This window comes from Mercenaria mercenaria, chromosome 2 (genome assembly GCF_021730395.1).
Source record: "Mercenaria mercenaria strain notata chromosome 2, MADL_Memer_1, whole genome shotgun sequence".
Classification (NCBI taxonomy): Eukaryota; Metazoa; Mollusca; class Bivalvia; order Venerida; family Veneridae; genus Mercenaria; species Mercenaria mercenaria.
In genome coordinates this window covers 111,794,000-111,816,147 of record NC_069362.1, presented here as the reverse complement: position 1 = coordinate 111,816,147, position 22,148 = coordinate 111,794,000, and the positions used below count along the sequence as shown (strand labels likewise).

Genomic DNA, 22,148 nt, shown 5'->3' with positions numbered 1-22,148 from the left:
GAAAATAGTAAATTTTAGCCCTTTAAGGGCCCGTAACTCTTGAACCAATGATGGGATCTGGCCAGTTTTCGAAAGGAACCGAGATATTATGCCAATACAAGTTGTGTGCAAGTTTTATTTAAGTTGATTGCAAAATGTGGTGTCTATCATGTTCACAAACCAAAAATGGCAAATTTTGGCCCTTTGAGGGGCCATAACTCTAGAACCCATGATGGGGTCTGACCAGTTTTCGAAAGGCACCGAGATATTACGCCAATACAACTTGTGTGCAAGATTGATTAAAGTTGATTGCAAAATGTGGTCTCTATCGTGTTCACAAGCAGAAAATAGTAATTTTTAGCTCTTTAAGGGGCCATAACTCTGGAACCCATGATGGGATCTGGCCAGTTTTCGAAAGGAACCAAATATTATGCCAATACAAGTTGTGTGCAAGGTTGATTAAAAGTTAAACTGATTGCAAGCTGTGGTCTCTATCGTGTACACAAGAAATTGTGAACGGATGACGGACGGGCAAAGTGCGATCATAAAAGCTCACCTTGTCACGTGAGCTAAAAAGTAGGAATTATACGAGTTTTTTTTGGTTTTTTTAAAAGTAGGAAAAAAGTAGGAACAGATCTACAAAGCAGGAAAAGTAGGAAATAGTAGGACTACTTGAAAGCCTGTATTGAAACAAATTGGACTTAAACAAGGTGAAATAACACTGTACATACATCAAGAAAGGAATTCTGGTGGAACTTGACAGCTGGAATTCCTAGATAAGTAAGTTTTAAATGCATTCACTTCCAGTTACAGCTTGCCCACGTAGCTAAATGGGGAGAGTGCAGATTTACGGATTGCGGGTTTGCGAGTTCGATCCTCAGGTAGTGTGTGTGTGTTCGGGTTGAACGTCTTTCTCAACAATTTTTCAGTTTTATGAACAACAGTGCCTACTAGTAGCAGTGAGCACAATGCTCAACTTTATAGTGCTGCCTCACTAGAATATCACGCCGTAGACACATGACACAATACCCCACCCAGTCACATTATACTGACAACGGGCTGACCAGTCCTTGCAGTATCCTCTTAATGCTGAACGCCAAGCGAGGAAGATACTGGTACCATTTTTTTACGTCTTTGGTATGACGCAGCCAGGGACAAAACCTACGACCTTCCGCACTTGAAGCAGACGCTCTACCACCAGGCTACTGCGGCGGTCGATCCTCAGGTAGAGGGTAAGTTATCCATGACGAGTGATAAAACACATTGTGTCTGAAATCATTCTTCTCCCACCTCTGATATATAAGGAGAAATTGACAGTCAACTGTGAAGTACTGGTTTGTACTGGTAAAGAATCCAGAAACACTGGTTAGGTTATGTATGTGTGTTCGGGTTTAACATCTTTTTCAACAATTTATAAACGACATATAAACGACAGTATGTACTTGTAGCAGTGAGCACAGTGCTGCCTCACTGAAATATCACGCCGTAGACATGGGACATGATACCCCACAAAGTCACATTATACTGACACAGGGCTGATGAGTCTTAGCACTATCCTTTTAATGCTGAGCGCAATGCAAGGAAGCTGCTAGTACCTTTTTCACGTCTTTGGTATGATGCGGCCAGGGATTGAACCCACTATCTCCCGCACTTGAAGTGGATGCTCTACCACTAGGCTACCGAGGCGGTTACTGCCTACTGTTACATAATTAAAATACTACTGAAAAAAAGAGCTGTCACTAATGGTGACAAATGCCCCCGCAGCACCTTGACCTTTGACCTGGTGACCCTAAAGTCAGTAGGGGTCGTGTACTCAATAAGTACTATCAGCATGTGAAGTTTGAAGGTCCTGGGTGCAGTGGTTCGCGAGTAAAGTGCCTTCATGTGAAAAGTTAACGTTGTGACGAACGAACGAACTAACGTTGAAAACTAATATGCCTCCCTTCGGGGGCATAAAAATGGCATTTAACCCCAAACAAACAAACAAGTTATATTTTCAGTAAAATCTACTAAAATGACATGGCCAAGATAATTTAAAAATCAATTATTTCAGATTTTCCATTTATTCTGCATCTTTGTTAAGCTGATAAATATATGTTCAAAAGAATAATAATTATAAAGCTTGAAGACTGTGTAAACAGCAATCATAATCGACTGATAATCTTGCATATGTATTAGTATAGCAGAACGACAAACCGACTTTCAGCATAACAGAAATATATACTGCCATTTTGTCCCATTCTTTCTTTAAAACTTACTCAGCAAGATGCATTTCACAAAGATACATGTGTACCAATTTTCATTCATAAAACTAATTTCAAGACTGAACAAAAATATTCAAACAAATTTCATAGCGAAATTTACAAACCTAACTTAAGTGTTAAATCCTGGGCTATTTTTTGTCCGAAACCAACACATTTTCATTCATCTTTTCTAAAAATATTGACACAAACATGGTAAAATTTTTCAACATTTTAGGAATCTGAATTCATCTGAAGATACAAATTAACTAAGCTGAACTGGTTTCATCAACTCGAAAAGATATTTCTATTTATTTTAAATTCCAATGTAATCTTTTACTACATTTCTTATGTTACAAAGCAGTGTTGGAGCATTCTAAAATATTTACATTATAAATTTTACTATTATACCTTGTATGGGAAGAAAAAGGCATTTATTTTTGTACAAACAACAATGGCATAATGTTATCAAGGATGGGCCTATCCGAGAATTGGCATGTGTAATCTGAAGTCATATACCCAAAACATTAACAAAATGGCATAGTTAGACAAATTTTTACAAAGCTTGACACAAAAATTTCAGAAAGTACTGTAAACTATAGCTATAACTGTATAATGGTCTAAACTGAACTAACACAGCTACATGATTTTTCAATGGACTTGACAATATTCCAAGTAAAAACCAGGAACTTTATTTTCATTTGGAAGCAAATTACTACTTAACGTGGGCTGTGCTATTAAAATGTTGCAAATGTTGATATCCTGGCTTTTATTTTGATTTTCTGGAACTCAAAGCAAACCAATTTATTTTTGTAGCAAGCAATTGCATAAATGTAAATATAGGAAATGAGCAGGGTTTCAGAAATCCCATGTCCGGAGCCCGGGGGCTACCACAAAATTCTGTGGGGCTACGAAATTTTTTCAGAGTGTGCCCGCCGGACTACCTTGAAATCAAGCCCGGAAATCAATAACTTAAGTCTTCAAATATAATTTTGATAGCTGTCTATAATCCCCTTGTTCATCAAGAGATACACCCGAGACTTTAATTATCTTACCACCTACTGTCACAATCGGCAAACAATTAACCGTTTAATCGTACCCGCAGGCAAATTTTTACAAAAACATGTGCACAAGTGATTTTAGACTGATCCAATAACATCAAAGACGCTGATCGGTATTGTTTAAAACAATATGCAAACCAGTCTTAAAATTACGTCATTTTAGCGCCACCTGCCAAAGTGTACTTTCGGTTTCGCTGACCTCAATATTTATCGAGCGATCAGAAAGAATAGACGTTTGATTTTGAGGCAGTTTAGTGCCTACACTGACTGTTTATGCTTTTCAATTTAAATACTTGCCTAACATGCAAAAAAATCGACCATGATTTAGCAAAATATCAGAAAGTATACAGAATTTTGGACAAACATAATTTCGGATAAGTGAATATACAGTGCCAAGAAATTGAGACGTTATATACGCGGTTCTAGTACGTTTATTAAACCAGACAGATGTTTAGAATCAGACAGAATTATTATGTCAACTTTAAATAATTTTGAGATAAATTACAATTCATACAGCTCTAAAAAATTTGCAAGTTTATAAAAATTGATTCGCATTCCTTTTATATTGCCATGTTGCAATAACTATCAGGAGTACTCCTGGTAATATTTCTCAGTTTAAATACATCTAGTTTTATCTTTTAAAATTAAGAGAACAAAATTTATAACAATGTGCGTATGGCTAAAATTAGGAAATTAAATCATTCCATCCACTGTAGTATAGAAGCACATAAATAAACCGAAATGGCCATTGCCAAATAAACTTAAATGTTCGGGCTACCAGATTAAAATTTTGGTAGCCCAATGGGCTACTAATAAATTTGCAGATTTCTGAAACCCTGAATGAGTGTTATTTTTTTGCCTATTTCAACAGGTAAAAACCACATTGGGACTTCTTGAAAATCATCCAAAAGTCAGGAGACAACCTCCATCACATAAAGCAAGTGCTAAGATCGAATTTACATTTCCTACATCAGTATTTGATTGAAAAAAAAATGTAATTCAGAAAAAGGCGGTCTCTAGAAACTAAGTTAAGATCCTGAAAAGTTAGGAATGCTGGAATTCATTTTTATTAAAATCATTCAAAAGACCGCAAAGTTTTTCATTTCTAAATGACTGTTTTCAAGTCTGTACACAGTCGTAGTTGATTCGCAATAAATGAAGGCAAAAACAGCATTTTAAATAAGACTTCCGAGTACTATATGAAACCTGATGAGACGTGCAATAGATCCTCATTTCATTTATATTACACAGTATTAGAAATTGTTCCAGCACAGAAAAAAGTTCTGGCCCCTTAATAGTACATTTGTACGAGTTAAAGACCTTTTGCAAAGAAATAAACTTTCTATTATCTTAATATAAATAACTATCACTGAGAAAAAAACAACAACAATTCTCTGTATCTGTAAAAGAAAGTAGCACATAGTTCATTACGCTCGCACATGATGAAGAAAACTATTAATTCATTCCAACTTTCCAGCTCTCATCTGACTCATCCGAGGCATACTCCTCCAACAACGCTGCTGTAGATTTTGGAATCTGAACCTCGTAGCTAGATTCCGTATCAAACCCATCATCCCCTTCCGTACTACTATCGTCAATCTCATCGCAGTCCGAGCCTGGTTCCCATGTGTTATCTGAACTACTATCGGAACTGTCCCGCCAGGAGTTCGGAAAGTCTCGGTTGCTGGTATTAACCGTATTATTTGCCACCCTAACAGGACTAGTGTTATTGTTTGCATTCCTTGTTGAACACAGCGATTCATGTCTTTGTGATCTAGATGAACGTTGTCTATGGTTGTTTCTGTACGATGCATCGTCTTGTTTTGGTGTACTTGATTTAATACCGTTATCAGAAATATTTTGACGAGAATTTGTATGTCCTGGTTCTCTTTTAGCTGATGAAGCTGTTGCAATTGGTGATATATTAGCACTGTGAACAACTGTTGCTGTAGGGATTGCAGAACTTGTGGATTCGCTACCAAGACGTCCAGAATAATTTATCAACGACAAATCTATTTTAACATTCAAACTCTGTCCATTGTTATCGTTATTGATGCATGACTGGTTATTTCTTCTACTTGCACTTGTTCTATTATTTCTTCTCGAATGTTGAGAAGTTTCCCGCCAGGACTGCCTACTACGTGGGGGAGATGTTCTAGAACGATGCACATTTGTTTGCCCGTTTAAATGCTGTGAATTAACTCCACTGGTTTTATTTTTCTTACAGTCGCTGACTGAAATAATATCATTATCTTGTCCTCTTTTCCTAAATCCGTATCTATTGATATTAGAATTATTTGTAACGGTCTCCGAAAGCGTATTTGTGTCTTTTGAAGACTGACAGGTTTGATCACTGGTATTGTATGTCGGATCTCCACTTGTTTTGCTCTTCTTATGTTCATCTGATTCAAAATTACTAAAAGTATGCTTCCTTTTACGGCTAGAAGATTTTTTAGAATTACCAGATGGTTGACTAACAACATCTGTGGGACTGCTTGAACCAGTTATAAAACCACTGTCAACAGTAGAACCTGGGTCAGTGCTTTCATTCAATACAATATTTCTTACTCCCTCCTGTTGATTAATATCTGCAGAGTTTTCTGCAGACCTACATGTATCACTTCGCCTTACACGTTTTGTAATGTATTTCATTGATTCCGAATTGTCCGAATCTGTGGATTCTGTCGCAGTTGAAATCAACAACGGATTACTAGCACTTAAGCCAACAACTGAACTGAAGTTCTGATGTTGCTGGATAGTAGATGGACTTTGTGTGCTGTCTGGTTCACATCTTGAAACACGGTTTTCTTGTACTGCACTGGTATTATCTTGATGATGGTTGTCTCCGATGTCATTAGATTCTGCTTGATCTTCATGATGTGATAGGCCTTCATTGCTAGTTTCTGAAACATTATCACCATTTTGACTTTCCTCATGGCTTTCTCCATGTTCATAATCTAAACTACTATCAACGTGACTTGTTTCGTAACAGTCTTTCTTATTTTCGACCTTACTACCAGTCAGTGCAGTTTCAACATTTCTACTGTCATCAGTTTCAGAATCTACGAAATCGCTAGAGTGACTTCTTGGTGAACTTTTTGAACTTGTGTCTGACTTGTCATCATGACTGTTAAATGATGAACAATAGTTTTCATCTGAGCTACAATGACTAGCTTCTGATTTTGAACTATTCCCCTCACTTGCTGAAGTCACTGATGACAATGAATGTGCTGGACTCGAATTTGAAATATTTGTAGAGTGATGGTCACTGACTTCGTCATTTCTACAAGAATCGGGTGACCTGGGTGAAGAACTCATGGAGGATCTAGAATTATTATCTGTAGTGTTGAAGAGGCTTCTATTACTATGTGCTGGACTAGAATGGTTATCTGTTGCAGGTGTTGCCGTAAGAAAAGAGCCATGCATTGAATCTTCATTGTCGTCCTCCCTTGAGGGGCTGTTTACCATTGACGATGTCGATGGAATACTTGAAAAACTTCCGGTTGTGTCTGAAGGTGAATCTGGAGGCTGGGAGAGTATAACATGCTCCGATATATACTGGTTGTTGTAGTTGCGACTCTCGTTCCTAAATGGAGTATACCTTTCATATTCAGGTGAACGTGTTGAAGCATTTGGGGAGCGATTGTATGGCGTATGATTAGTATCAGAATCAGATATCCAGTTCAAATCACTTACATCGGAGCCAGCTGGATTTGCTGGTCGGTTCTCTTCAGTTAAATTACTCCAACGGCTATCGTTTGCATATGAGTACCTATCATCTGAATGGTTTTCATCCTCAGTATAATAACGAGTATCATTGTCAGAATGATTGTTATCTCCGTTTTGTCCATTATCATTTCTACGATCGTCATCATTTTGACCGTTATTGTAATTTTCCGAAGTATTTGGAGCTGAAGCATTATTATTCTCATTACTGTTGCTATTTACGATTGCATCCAGCTCTGCAGCCGAAGGGATTCTGACGTCATCATTCAGGTTGTTCTGATCTTGAACAAGTCTAGAGTTGAGCACTGCTCTCATTTGATTACGAACACGCTCTAACCTTGATGAAAGTTCAAAGAGACTATTTACCACTGTTCTTTCAACCTGCTCAACTACATCCGAACCTTCAGCATTACCAGCATTATTATTATTATCCTGGCCTGTGTCGTTATTTGAGGCATTGTCCGCGTTATCTGCCGAAATATTTGATGCCGCACTATCAAACCAGGAATCCCTGAAAGAATCTCGGCTCAGATCGTCGGACATGAAATCGGTAACATCACTCTCGCTACTATCCGAGCTGTCCGAACTGAAAATGTGATTCCTATCGTTAAGTTGTTGTCGTAACTCAACAAGCTGGTCATTCAGTGATTGGGATAGGTTGTTCAGTTCATGTAACTTGACTTTCAGTTGCTCTATCATTCTGTTCTTTTCTGAAATATACAAAAATAAACAAATAGACCAAACTTCTTTCAGTCACTATTTCTAGTGGTGGGACCAACACTTGATGTATACTGTTGCTTGGTGTATGTCCTATTTACCAGTGAATACTGCACTTACTTATTAAGTTTGAGAAGTATATTATGCAAGCAGTATTTATTTACTTACTTAAATCTATTTAGAAGTTTCAACATCCAGTACTGTCACAAGAGTTATGGAACCTGTGCAATGTAAGTCAGTTTATCACAGTGAGTAAGTGTGTGAAATTTCAATCCATTCCCACAAGTCCTTACTGAGATACCAGCTTACATACAAAAACTTAACCAAATTGGGACACTGATGCGGATGCAGACGCCAAACCACAGGCGAGTCCAATAGCTCTATTATTCTTTGAATAGTCGAACTAATATGTTTTTTCCCCTTTCTCAGAAGAAAATACCCCTGATAATAGGTTGTTTGACACAACCAGATATGAACTCTCTTTCAAGTTATATTATAGTGCCTCTCAGGAAGGTAACTGCTGCAATATAGTTTATTAGTTACATTAGTTAGAAATGATTGAAAACAGTATTAATAAGTGTGAAAAGTAGTACCATATATATGGCTAAAAACTTCCCCTTTTTGTCTTAAAACAACGAAAAATTCCCCTACAGAATCCAGAAACAGTGGTTACTGCCTGCCATTATATAATTGAAATACTGTTGAAAAATGGCCTTAAACCGAAAACAAACAAATACTAGAGATGCTTTTGAGAAAAGCGCATGTCTCCCACAACTGCCTAAGCATCTAAATAGTAAGTCAGTCTTTAAATATTGTTTACTTAATCCACATGTGCATGCGCTTTCTACACACTAAAATGACGCCTATACTACTAGTAGTATAGACGCCGGTTTAGCGGTAAAACTGCGCAAAAAATCAGAGTGGTTTTGGTAAATCAAGGGCCATAACTCCAATATGCCTAGACCGATTTGGCTAGTTATCGAACTTGGCCGAGGTCTTATGGTCAAACACATTTTGTTTAAGTTTGGTGAAAATCGGATGAGAAATGTTCGACTTAGAGTGCGGACAAGCTTTGTGACAGACAGACACACAGATTGGAGTAAACCAATATGTCTCCCACACCACTGTGTGGTGGGAGACATAAATATGTAATGTATACTGAAGTAAGTCCTTACCATCAATATGAGCCTTGAGGGCAGCTACACAGTTATGTGTTGGTCTGTCACTCAGTGGAATCATCAGTCCACATTCACCCTCACATGCCGTCTCCCTATGCTCACACTGTTCGTTTTCATGATCTTCAAGATGCATTCGTAAAATTCTGACACCACACTTAGAAAACCTGCATGTCTTCATCTCATACCCACAATTCTTGATGTGACGTTCAAAGTGCTCCAGCATGATCTTCTCCAGACATCCATTGTCTCGATACTCACATATCATCAACAACCTGTCAATGCAGCAAAATATTTTGAGGCTCTTATGGCTATGGATATGTAATAATAATCAGCAATATCGGTGAAATAAATGGTGAAATAGGAATTTTCCTTTATGAAAATCCGCACCTCACAACAGACCAGGTAAAATTTCACTGGGAAACATTATTGATTTCCCTAGATGCATTCTTGTATTTTATCTAAGCATTCTTTTGTCACTGTTGTTGCTAATACAAAATGTTTACAGAGAATATGTAAACGAACGGTAATTGTCTGTTGTCCATTAAAGTGTACACTACCTTAGTAAGTTGCTTAAAAAATGGGAAAAGTTGTATCTTTGATTCATAACAAATCATTATGGAACACTTATTGAGTATACATCATAAAACTGAAATTGTCCATTGTCATGGAGGATCCACTACCTTAACACATGGCAAAAGCTGGATCATAATTATACAAGATAGGTTTAAATATATCGACACATTAAATGTTCATGGTCAAAGAGGCAAAAAAGTTTAAAATGCATAAACTTTCAGACTGAAACTAAATGAACTTCAATTGTGATCGTATTTCATTTACCGGTAACGATTAACACTAAAATCAAAGCTTTTACAACCCTAAACCCTTACCCTGCTAAATTTCTATAATGAACTTTTCCAGCTTTCAATTTGGACAATACCATTAACTGTTAAAAGTGGTGCTTACCAAAAAAGGTACTGACTGAATGGTGAGCAGTGCAGATCTTGACCAGACTGCATGGATGTGCAGTCTGATCATGATCTAGACTGGTCGCAAAGGCAGAATCAGTCGTGTTCAGCATGATAAGGGTTAAAGGAAAAACAAAGATGTCTACAGCTATGTCCCTTCTGAACGGAATATGACAATGTTATTAAAGTTATCCAATGTCTATCTTTCAGCATTAAAGATATTCTATCTTTAAATATAACTACTTCATTAAATTTTGTAGAAAATCGTCATCTGAGGAATTTATCTTTACTAAATATACAAATATGTGCATACGTAGAGTTATTATCACTGTTAAAGATAAGGTAGTAACTGTTAATTGTTTAAAAAATACAAAACACTTCCAGTTCTTTAACAGAAGTACACATTCATACTGTGTTCAGTTACACATTTATTCAGTGTGCACTTGTTGCATAGTACTGCTAAAACATGTACATAAACCTGTTAATTTTACGCTTGCACTTGCATAAACTACATGTAGTAACTGGTCATATTTTCAAATATGGAATTCAGGTTTAGTGTACCATTAATCACCAATGAAACCTCATTTCTTCCTTCTCAATGACTGAATATGTGTATACAACAAGAGGTTTTTAGCCACAGCACACCCGACTACTTGAAGCTCTTCCACCTCATGCCAGCTTACATACAAAAGCTTTTAAATTACTCAAATTTTCCCGCATTAAAAAAAGGGGGCATTATTTTGCAAAATTTAAACAGGAGATATGAAACCGGGCTCAGAATGATAATTTCATTATACTGAAGACTTATAAACAGTCTGGAAGTATTCAGTACAATAGTTCCTGAAAAACATGCTTATAATTATGCAAAACTTTCAACAAAATTTCTTAGAAGTGAAAAAGGGAAATAATTTTTCCAAAATGTAAGCCAGAGTTATAAAACCTGCTACATGTAGGTGAAGTTACCTGATATTGCAAAAGATGTGTGTAAAATTTGAAAACATTTGATCACATCTTTTCTGAGAAACCTGCTTACATGCAAAACTGTAACGAAAGTTCGATACTAAAAAGGGGCAAAATTTTAACAAAATAAAAGCTAGGGTCACATTGTTTCTCTTGTGAGATTATCTTATGATGCCCAAGACATGTGTGAAGTTTAAGCATGTTGTCTAGTAGTTTTTGAGAAACTTGCATAAAAAACTTGAAATCCTGAGACATACTGTAATTTTTCAAATTTTTTTTACTGTTTACAGTTATTTAGGGTCCAGTTCAAGACTTCTTAGTCTTACACAATTTTATAAATGTGTACCTGTTTAGCATATTCTGCACCAGTGGAAGAACAGGTTTGAGGTCCTGCTTGCGTGTACGCTTCCTGCATGTTGGGCATGTGTGACGGTTGGTAAGCCATCGTTCTATACAGCCCTGACAAAAGACGTGGCGGCAGGGGCATTCAACAGCCTTATCTAGCACACACTGACATATACAACAAACGAGATCCGGATCTGGCGGAGGGTCAAACTTCTCTATATCATAACGTGACATTGTCCTTATAATCTAACATTCTGGAAAAGAAAGAAGCATTCATATAATGAAAAAAACAACAGTTGTAACAGGTATTAAGTTTTGTTAAAAGTTTTGTGGGAAGGGCAAAGTGAAACACTTAAGCATGTGTTAAGGCGAAGTTATTGCTCAACTTTGCCCAAGACACAGTCTCTGAAGTAGAGGTGCGCGGTATTACCGGTATACCGGTAACCGTGGTACCATCTTCTCGTGGTACGATACCGCGGTACCATCGGGGAATACCGGTATTTTATCAACATTATCCCTACTTCTGTTTATTTTTAATTTACATTGTCTATGTAGCCTTTCGTAACAGCAATTGACACCATGCATGATTTTCCGATTTATATCTCTGGAATTCCCATGCTACTATTATTAGTTTCCAAAAATAACCACCCAATGGTGCAATTGAACATGTATGATAGCCCGCGTGATCCCCAATCAAAACCTTCGAAAACCTCCAGATTATTCCGTATAGATGGATGACGTCATGGTCGCACTTGTTTTTACTTTGAGTCTGGTAAATTCGGCGAGTCCCGACTTCTTGTTTAAATGATGATAGTTTAAAATATCCCAGTATGTATTTGCACGTATTAAAAAAGAAATAAATAGTATGGAAAATGTTGAGTCGAAATTTATTATTTTTTGTTTGAAAACGATCTGACGAAGCCTTCATAAACGTTACTGGTTTATCAAACGGGTGCACGAATCGAACTTCAAACAAGCGCGACCTATATACATGTGACACAGTGCTTCCCCAGAGACAATATGGCGTCTTCCGACGAATACACGCTGGTAAAAAATACTAAGGGTCATTAATCTAACTAGTCATTAGTCAAGTTAATATTCCAGTGTATCTTTTTCTTTAATTCTAGTCAAGTAACTAGTCTTCGTTGTTGCTCATAATAAATTAAGTATTTCTGAGAGTTTTTCAATATTTTTATGACCACTACCATAGCTGTATGTCTTACGATAAATATGGTGGTATACCGTGGTATATACCGCGGTAATTAGGTAAAAACCGTGGTATACCGCGGTATTTTTTTCAAGGCGGTACCCAGCCCTTACTCTGAAGTCAAGGGCCACAACTCTGGTCTGTCTGAGTGAAATCTCAAATGTTCTGGTTTGTGAACCAGTATTGAAAAATAAAAACAATTAACACTTTTTACATACGTAAGAGTCAGTGTGCGACATTAACATTTTAACACTGTAGGCAATGGGGCTTTCAATTTTTTGTAGCCCGACAGAATATTTCGTAGCCCCACCAATTTTCGCACAAGAATGAACAAGACTTTCATTCTAATAATGTTTTATTTAATTTCTTTCAATATACTGCTGTAGGTTGGTGAATATTGATATATTTCAGATTATTTGGAATAATGTATGAGTTTTTCAGAATTGATTTCAAAATCTGAAACAGTGTTCACAAAATTGTGCAGAAAGTCAAAGACACAGAGTCAATTGAAACGAGATCGAAACAGCTTTGTAGACAAGAAATAGCCTGGCAAAAATATATAATGGATTTGATTTTTTTATACAGTAGACTGACCAGGGGTCTCGCTAGGCCCATTTTTTTTTTTTTGGAGAAGTTAATTCTCCCTCAAACAGATTTAGGGAGCAGTGGGAAGACTCCATCGATTTTTTTTATATTTCTACCTCGACGTTGTGAAGTGATCTGATGACAATTCATTTTCTTAGTTGCAGTGATTATTGTTTCATTACAAAAATCTGAAAAAAAATTGTGTTCAAAACGGTGCTGAATCTAACCAGCCGCTTTTGGTGCCATATCGTGTAATATATGAATGCAGGATGAAAAGGGATTTATTATTAGTATTGAGTCACCACTTGTGAGAACAGTTTCTCATTCGAATAAAACTGAAAGCAAACCGTGTCAAACATAGAAATACATATTAAAATCAATTCATCCATCAGTCTGTTTTACGAAGTTAATACTTTACATGTCGTTCTTTTACCATGGATAACATATAATTGTGTCTATAATTCCAATTAATCGCATAGTTAATTGACAATTTCTTTAGAAAGGAACTCGCATGTGTTGACAATTAAACGCTAAGTCCTAAGTGTCAAAGACGTAACCGCAGCGCTGATTGGCCTATTACAATTGCCTCTGGTGAAACGGATAATTTGATTCGCTTTCAAACTTCTCGCGAAAATCTCACAAGTACCTGATGTAGGCTGAGCTTAAATTATGCTATCAGCATGTGTATGTATTCAACACACATTATGACATGGTGCAAATTGTCAAAAGATAAGGGAGTGCGCATCCAAAAAAATCGGACGACTTGAATCGCTCTGAGGTTAGATTTGAGCGAAATTTGAAGCTTCAAAGCGACTATTTCGCTCCTACGTTTGCAAAGATGTTTTTGGTAATTTATTCCTCAGAATTTTTCATAGCCTGATGGGCTACGGTCTGCCGATTTTCTGTCGCCCTAGCCAATTTGTCGTAGCCATTGGCAATTGGGCTACCGTTAATGTCGCACACTGAAGACTCCAAAGTTACCAAAACTAACAAGAAAGTCGTGGTTGTTGCTACAAGAAGTGCAGCCTGCATAGCTAAACAAATTCAGCTCAGAGATGTTTATATGCGGTCATGAATTTCTGAGCTGAAACGAATCCCGAATTGAAACCTAACCAGAAATCGAGCCAGAAGTCTGTGTGCACGCTATTATTTCCTCAAATAAAATGCCTTTTACTTTAAAATAGTTCTTAACCATTTTCCTTTTGATCTGACATAAAATAAACCATGCAACAAAATCTGAACACAAATTTTGAAATTATACACACAAGTTTCAAATGGGTATCGCTGTTTGCAATATTTTGGCTGCCATTGCAGTTATGGCCTTATTAGTGTAATCATTTTGAAAACAAATAGGCCGTATAGAATCGTTATTTATTGATCTTTTCTATGAATTAAGACTTTCTAAGGTAGTACTGTATGTTTTTCATGGTATTTGTTGAAAATGGTTATATTTATAATTCTGTAACACGGTCTCAGGAAAAATGTGCAGCCTAGACCGGGATTCAAACCTCGGACCTTCCGCTAACCATGCCAACGCTCTACCAATTGAGCTACCGAGGCCACCCGATACGAGAACCACTACACACCTTCCCTCTTGTTGCGGGACATTGGCACTCCTGGATCCGTACCCCTAGACACTTCCTTCTTAGTAATCTTACATGAATCTTCTTGTTAAATACAAAGTAAATGGCTGCTGGGTTTATTCTTTGCTCTGGGATGTGTATGGGGGTTGTTTTATCAAACAGCATCATTATAATGCAGACATATAATATGACCTAGCTAAAACAATTCAGCTTCAGAGATGTCTTTGCTGTTTTTAATGGACGGAACCAACAGAATATAAAGCGTCAGTTAAGTTATGGTACAATGTAGCCAGAACTATCCTGGCGTCATGTGTTCTCGACAGTCTAACAAAAACAGGCATATTTAAAAAATAAATAAGATAAACTCATCTTTCAAATCACCATTTCCTCAAAATTTTACCCCTTCCTGATCATCCTGATTTAAAAAATACACAATTTTATTTTCGTTAAGTTCACAGTAGCACATTTTATCAGTGACCTACTTTCAAGTTCCAGGAAGCACCTGTCATGTATTCCCAAGCTATATTTAGGAACTGATATTTTTACCATTTCTGCTAAAATCACTGTTGTGAAACTGTATCACTGCAAAAAGTATGTATTTTGGAAATATCACCTGTTTTATAAAAATGGAATTTTACATTTATTTTTGAATATTTCTAAATTAAAACAATGGGTATGCACAAATGATATGGTTGCCCAGCAACTTATCTGAAAATTGAAATAATTCGAAAACCCCAAATTGCTACATATTTTTCAAAACCTACCCATATCAATATCAAAAGGCTATAGCCTGAATTTCTTATAAAAGTTAACACTTTTCTTCTAAAATATTTCCTTTACAGATAGCCATGATTTATATCTGAGAAAATAAATATGTGTTTCAGTTCTTTCACGTAACGCCTATTGCTACTTTACGCAGTCCACATCTCTTACAGTGGAAATCAGGCAGATTGATGTCATCAAGGTTTATTTAAATTTGATTGACTTACGGTGCAGAAATTTGATAGCAGTAATGATGCTACAAACTTTTAAACCATGTTTAAAGTTACATTAAGATTTTCTAGCTTTATTACATAATTTGAAATGAGGCAGAAACTGTGTTGCTTTGACTCGAGGTATCATTAAAACCCCATCAACTTGAAAGTGCAAAAGCCAAAAATTCAACTCCAGAGGCAATTGATACATACTTCAAGAATCTGCAAACAGTTATGGAAGAAAATGAATGGTTAAATAAACCCCAGCACATTTATAACCTTGACGAAACCGGTATACAACCAGAACATAAGCCATCAAATATAATTGCAGACCCAAATTTCAAAACTCAAGCAATCACCTCACCCAGATCTACTACGACAACTGTCATTGGCTGTGTAAATGCGATGGGTAATACACTTCCACCCTTTTTCATTTTTAAAGGGAAGCGATGGAACCCAGAACTTATGAAAGGAGCATCTACTGTGGCAAATGGAAGAATGTCAGAAACAGGTTGGTCCAACAGTGAGCTGTTTAGCACTTTAGGTATTACCTTGAGTATCACTTTCTTCCTTTTGCAAGGCCAACATCAACTGTTCAACAAGCACACAGCCGATACTTCTTATTTATGATGGACACTCTTCTCACAAAAATCCAGAAACTATCAAATGGGCCAGAGAACATGGCATCATTTTATTTGTTTTACCTGCTCACACTTCACATCTGCTACAGCCCCTTGATGTCACCATATTTGGACCGTTCAAAAGGTATTATTATAGTGAGTGCGCACAGTACATGTATACACATATGGGACAGAACATAAAACGATACGAAATATGTGCCCTTGCATGCAGAGCGTATCTGAAGGCATTAACTCCAATGAACATACAGGCTGGCTTTCGAAAGACAGGCATCTACCCTCTTAAAACTGATGTGATTAGCCGTGAGCAGCTGTTAGTGTTACCCTGTGAAAATTTTAGAGAGAAAGATCCAGTAGGAAAGGCAATTTTTAAGCCATTAAAGTCGGTCCTGACACAGTTAAAATATTTCTTGACAAGAAAGAAGAACATATAAAGAAAAAGGCAGAGGCGGAAAAGGAAAATGAAGTCCATGAATGTTCATGCAAAAAGTAAGAAGAGATGTTTATTGCAGAAACCAGATGCTAGCGGCAAGGCTATAACAGATGATAACTATTTTGAAGATATGACAAATTATGTCTCCAAAGCTCAGTGAGAAGAAAGAGCTCTGCACTTAAACTAAAGACCAAAGAAACCAAATCTAATCAACTGAGCCCAAAACCATCTACCAGTGGCCTCCAAATGAACAAAGATGGACCAGGAATCCCAGTTGACACTGACAGTTCAAGCGAAGAAGAGGACGAAGATAAGTGCTGTGTCTGTGGGAAGCTGTCACCACCAAGGCTGGATGATTGCATTAAAATTATAGGGTGGGGCAAGTGTGATGTATGTGATCACTGGGTGCACCTTGCATAAATTTTGTACTGAGGAGCGTGTTTTAAGGAGGCACAGCGCATTCCTGTGTCCTCATTGCAGACAGAATTAACCAGCATAAACACCACATACATTCTATCCTGTAAATATTTTCAAGTTTTACCAAAGTTGTTTATTGAAATAGTTTCACTTGTTCCATACAGTTTCAACTTGTTAATTTTTATCAGCTTATTTTAATGGCAGTGGCTACGATTACGGTACCGTAATCCTAGAACCGGAAGCTAGGATTACGGTACCGTAATCGTAGCCACTGCCTATTTTAATGACACCTGTTTTCCTGAGGTGAAGGATTTTTTTATTGAAGTGATTAAACTGAGCAGTAACACTGTTTTACATTTGATACTGGAACATATTATATGAAATGGACTGTAGAAGATGTAATGTTCGTATAACTTTCAATTTATTGGCAAGAGTAAATGAGTCACGAAATGAGGAGAAAGCTCCAAGACGATCCTGATCATGATGCACATGTTAAACAGGTATGCTGTTAATACATATTTTCTATAACTTCAGGGCTAGCGCTGGGTTGAAAAAAGTTTGAGCCAGATTTTTACGCCGCGGATCGAAGAGGCTCGCACGCTTATTAGTGTGTCCACGACAGGGCTTTGGTGGGGTTTAAAGGGGGCTGTGCCCCCTGAACCTTTTGGGCTTTAGGGTATTTCAAATGCCTAGATTGCTGCAGAAAACACCATTAACTGAATGGTCTGTCCTTGTGTAATAATAAGCATTAAAACAGTGCATCAAGGATAAATTTATTTTTAACCATAATTTATATCATTTCTCAATATATTTACAATATAGGCTCACATGCCCATTCGCCTGTCCACAACAAGGCTTTGGTGGGGTTCACAGGAGCTTTGCCCCCTGAAGCTTTTGGGCTTTAAGGTATTTCAAATGCTTAGATTGCAGCAGAAAACACCATTATCCACAAATGTTAAATCATACTAAATGCTTCATTACTGAATGGTCTGTCCTTGTGTAATAATAAGCAAAACAGTGCATCAAGATAAAAATACAACGGATTTGTATACAAACGCGATCTCTCTTATTTTCCATTTTTAGCTGGATTTAGTTTCACTTTATTTTTGCATGTTTTGTCACAGTCTGTCTTGGTACTCTTTGGTCCAAAATAACATTACATAAAAAATTGACTGGTTTTAATTCTTAAAGTAGGCTTTTTTAAGAGTTTGAGCCATTTCTGAATTTTCTTGAGCCAAAATTAGCATTTTAAGCATAATTTTTGCTCAAAATGCCCATTCCAGCACTAGCCCTGAACTTTCTTACTTTTTGTGTGTTACTAGCTAAAGTTGAAGTTTATCCTTCATTTAAATATGATTTGACCTCTGCCCATGCATATCGTAATGCGCATGCGCGAAAATCGGTGTTAAGGGTCACGAAACTAGGACATAACAGGATAAACTGTTTATTTTTTTTTTCATTTTTAAAACAGCAGACACTGTTTACACTCGTGTGTATTTACTGTATGGTGACGGGTCAAAACGGCCCAAATCCATGACGGACCGTAACCAAAACGGCCCAAAACCAAGACCCGCCCATACCATGACGGACCAGTTTTCATTAATAACCAAAAATTTCAAATAATTCTTTTTATTTATGTTTTATTTATTTAATTAAACAAAAATGTATAATTGGACAACAGGGCAGGACACGAAAAAAACATAAAAGTAATTAATTCATTTATAGTGATAGAAGCATTATGCAGATGATTATAATAGGATTAATTACGCACATCAATAAACAGTCGGTGTACTTTAAGAGAAGAGACCAATCAAACTGCGAACATGATTATACTGAATTGCAATCAATCAGAAAAAATAATTGTCCCTTAATATATCCCGGTACAACCCGTTTTCGGACACCTAACGGTATATCGCTACGGTTTCGCTACGTGGAAAATGTACAACAATTATAAATGCTGGAGTTTTGTTCAACAATCATTTATCCTAAAAAAATACGCAAGTAAACAAACCTCATCCCGCAGCATGTTTTAGATATCCTTTCCAACATGGCTGACCTACTTTTCCATTAACCGGAAATTGTACAACCCGTCAGGGTTTTCCCGGACGCAGGTTTTCTGCGTCCCTGACGCGCTTTTACTGCTTTGAACTCGCATTTTTTAGTGCCTCTGCGTACACTGGACCCGTAAAATCGGTCACGAAACTCTTTGCATTGAAGCCTCCTTTGTGCAGATACCCATGTAAAATGCGCAGTTTTTTACCACCAGGACTATCCCCGAATAGTGGGTGCTCATTATACACAGGTATAGACGATTTTCCAACTTCAAAACATGTTTTGTTACCGATGTTCGCCATTTTGGTAAAGGGAAACTACTCTCCGCGCTAACTGTCACCGCTAAAATCTAAGATTGCCGTTACGTTCCATAAAAGATAGAATGGTTTATTTTTTCTTTTAAACGAAATTAATTTCATATAAATTTAAAGTATTTTGATGAAAAAATATTAATAAATCACAAAAATTATGATACTAATTAAGGATCGAGTTTTATCTTTAACCGAGATCAAACTGTGAACAACATAACTGACACGAGGTGACACGTTAATTGCCGGTAATTACTGGCTATTTGATCATAACAAAAAGACTATCACACCTTTTGTTATCGGTCCAAATTGAGAAGCTCATGCCATTTTGAAAGATACCATTCCGAAATGCTGAATCAGCTGCTATCTAAATTAAAAAGATACAAGTTCATTCGGTTTTAGGGTAATAATGTCCATTTTCAAGATCAATAATTTGTGGACCCCCAAAAATTATTAGGGACCCTTAAATTAGCAGCCATGGGAGTCCATGGACTCCCAAATAAAAAACCCGAGGGAAAACCCTGCCCGTTTTCGGACACCTGCTTCAAAATATACTGCGCTCCAAAGTTTACGTCACAAAAAGTCAGAAACAGTTTAAACAAATTTCGAACATTCATTTTAACTGTTAGTATCAAGAAAACTACCCAAAACGTATTTATAAAGTATTTTCAGTGTTAGTTTATAGAGTTAGTGGTGGGATCAGCACAAATGGGACACAGGAACGTGTCTCCTATTCCGATTACCCTCACTGTTACATACAATATGATAAGTGTACCCATCCCTTACATATTATCGTCATAAGGTCTGTATGATCCCCTAGTGGGCATATGATTCTGAAAAGAAACAGAGAAAAAAAACTTTACTACTACTATTTAAAATTTCATTAACCAATTGATTAAGAAAACCTCGTAAGGTACCGGGGTCTATAAGTAGTAACTTTTTGTGTGAAGTATACTTTTGCAAAATTTGATAGTGGGGGCGGAGCCTGTAAAAAAACCTCATCTGTCTGACGACAGAGCTTTCAACATGAAAACATTGGATTTATTTCTAAAAAAACACATATTTTGGACGTGATATTTTGGGAATAGTGAAAAAATTAAAAATGTAACAGTATGTAAGTTTTTATCATTTGCTTACCCTTTTAATTTCTATTTTTCTTCAAAACTACCAGCGTGACATTTGTATGGTGTTTGTAAACAAAGCATGCGTGTGGGAAACCGGAAGAGGCGTGTTTTCCAGGAAAACTAAAACATTACCGGGGCCGGCCGAATACGGGTTGTGTCCGAAAATAGGTTGTCGCGGGATAATTTTATTCTAAATCAACTAGATCTATGATCTTACAAAATAGCGTCTTTAATTTGTCATAACGGTATATTACGGTATATTTAATATATCTGGGCCGTCCTGGACTGGGCCGTCTTGGTCTGGACCGTTTTGGATTTGGGCCGTCCTGACCCGCATTCTTTTAACTGACCAATGATCATGATGTAAACTTGCCGAACGCCAGTAACTGAGTGTACCCCACCCAACCATATAAAAATTAGGCAGTGGCTAGAGAACCGGAATCGGTTCCCTAGACTGCGAACTTATTCGTCCGGAACCGGTTCTCTAAGCAAAATACTGTGCATAGGCTAGGGAACCGGCATTTTATTTCTATGCATAATACTGCTGAAATCCACTTTGTTTCTTTTGGTAAGTATCATGTGCATGTTCTTATCTTAATTAGTTAATTAATTTTACCATTTCAGCAAGCTATGCCCTTTTATTTATTTGTGTTTACTGTGTTTCCAGAAGTGTACTCGCCGCATACTGTCCGCCATATTGGAATGATAAAATAAGCTAGTATGAATTAATGCGAAATCGTCGACACTGGAGCCGAAATAAACTTGAAATTTAAACTTAAAAAGTATAAGACAATAAAAGAAACGATTAAAACAAAACAAGTAATTTCAGTACTGATCACATATCTTTGAACGTGAAATGCCGAGGTGTTACAAACCAGTATTTAAAGTGATCAAAGAATATGTATGAAGTTTTACGGGCAATTAAATTAGTTTATTCATCTATAAACATGTAATGACGCAAATACAAACCAATATTATTTTATATTTAAATAATTTAAACATAATACAAGTTTAAAGCAAATAACATTTAAAAACTGCAAAGTAGTTTTCACGCATTCATTCGTACTAGTTTATATCATTTGAATACGGCAGACACGGTATATATGCGGCGAGTACACTCTGGGAGACAGTAAACGCAGATAAATGCAAGGGCATGGTAAAATTAATTAAGATAATAATATGCATGACATTTACCAAGAAACAAAGTGGATTTCGCCAGTATTATGCATAGAAATAAAATTCCGGTTACCTAGCCTATGCACGGTATTTTGCTTAGAGAACCGGTTCCGGACGAATAAGTTCGCAGTCTAGGGAACCGATTCCGGTTCTCTAGCCACTGCCTAAAAATTAACCATACTGAAGCAGGATAGAACAAATGATTAAGATATAAAACAACCGAAACATAATAATGCAAAAACTGAGTCTTACAGTCCTTCTAAATGCCGAAAATCTATAAGATATTTTCCATTTCAACGTTTTTTCTGATTTCCCATTTGAAACGGTGTTTCATAAGAATAACTCCTATACTTTTAGGTCGCACGACTCTAAATTAGGTTCGGAGTAACTAATATTTCACGCCATAAACATATTTTTTGACAACTCTTTCTAATTACTACACTCCTTCATAACTTTGAAGATTATGTGTAGGCGCTGAAT

General features: G+C 36.8%; 1 protein-coding gene across 1 annotated transcript; it reads right to left on the bottom strand.

Annotated features, from left to right (window-relative positions):
- Positions 1–2,029: 2,029 nt before the first annotated feature.
- Positions 2,030–22,004, bottom strand: LOC128555362 (putative uncharacterized protein DDB_G0282133). Its single transcript, XM_053537571.1, has 4 exons — positions 21,921–22,004; positions 11,173–11,425; positions 8,899–9,173; positions 2,030–7,716 (listed from the first exon to the last, which is right to left on the bottom strand). Exons 2-4 carry the CDS (start codon positions 11,403–11,405, stop codon positions 4,736–4,738), a joined length of 3,489 nt encoding a protein of 1,162 aa, XP_053393546.1. The 5' UTR covers positions 11,406–11,425; positions 21,921–22,004; the 3' UTR covers positions 2,030–4,735.
- Between the last annotated feature and the right edge of the window lie 144 nt (positions 22,005–22,148).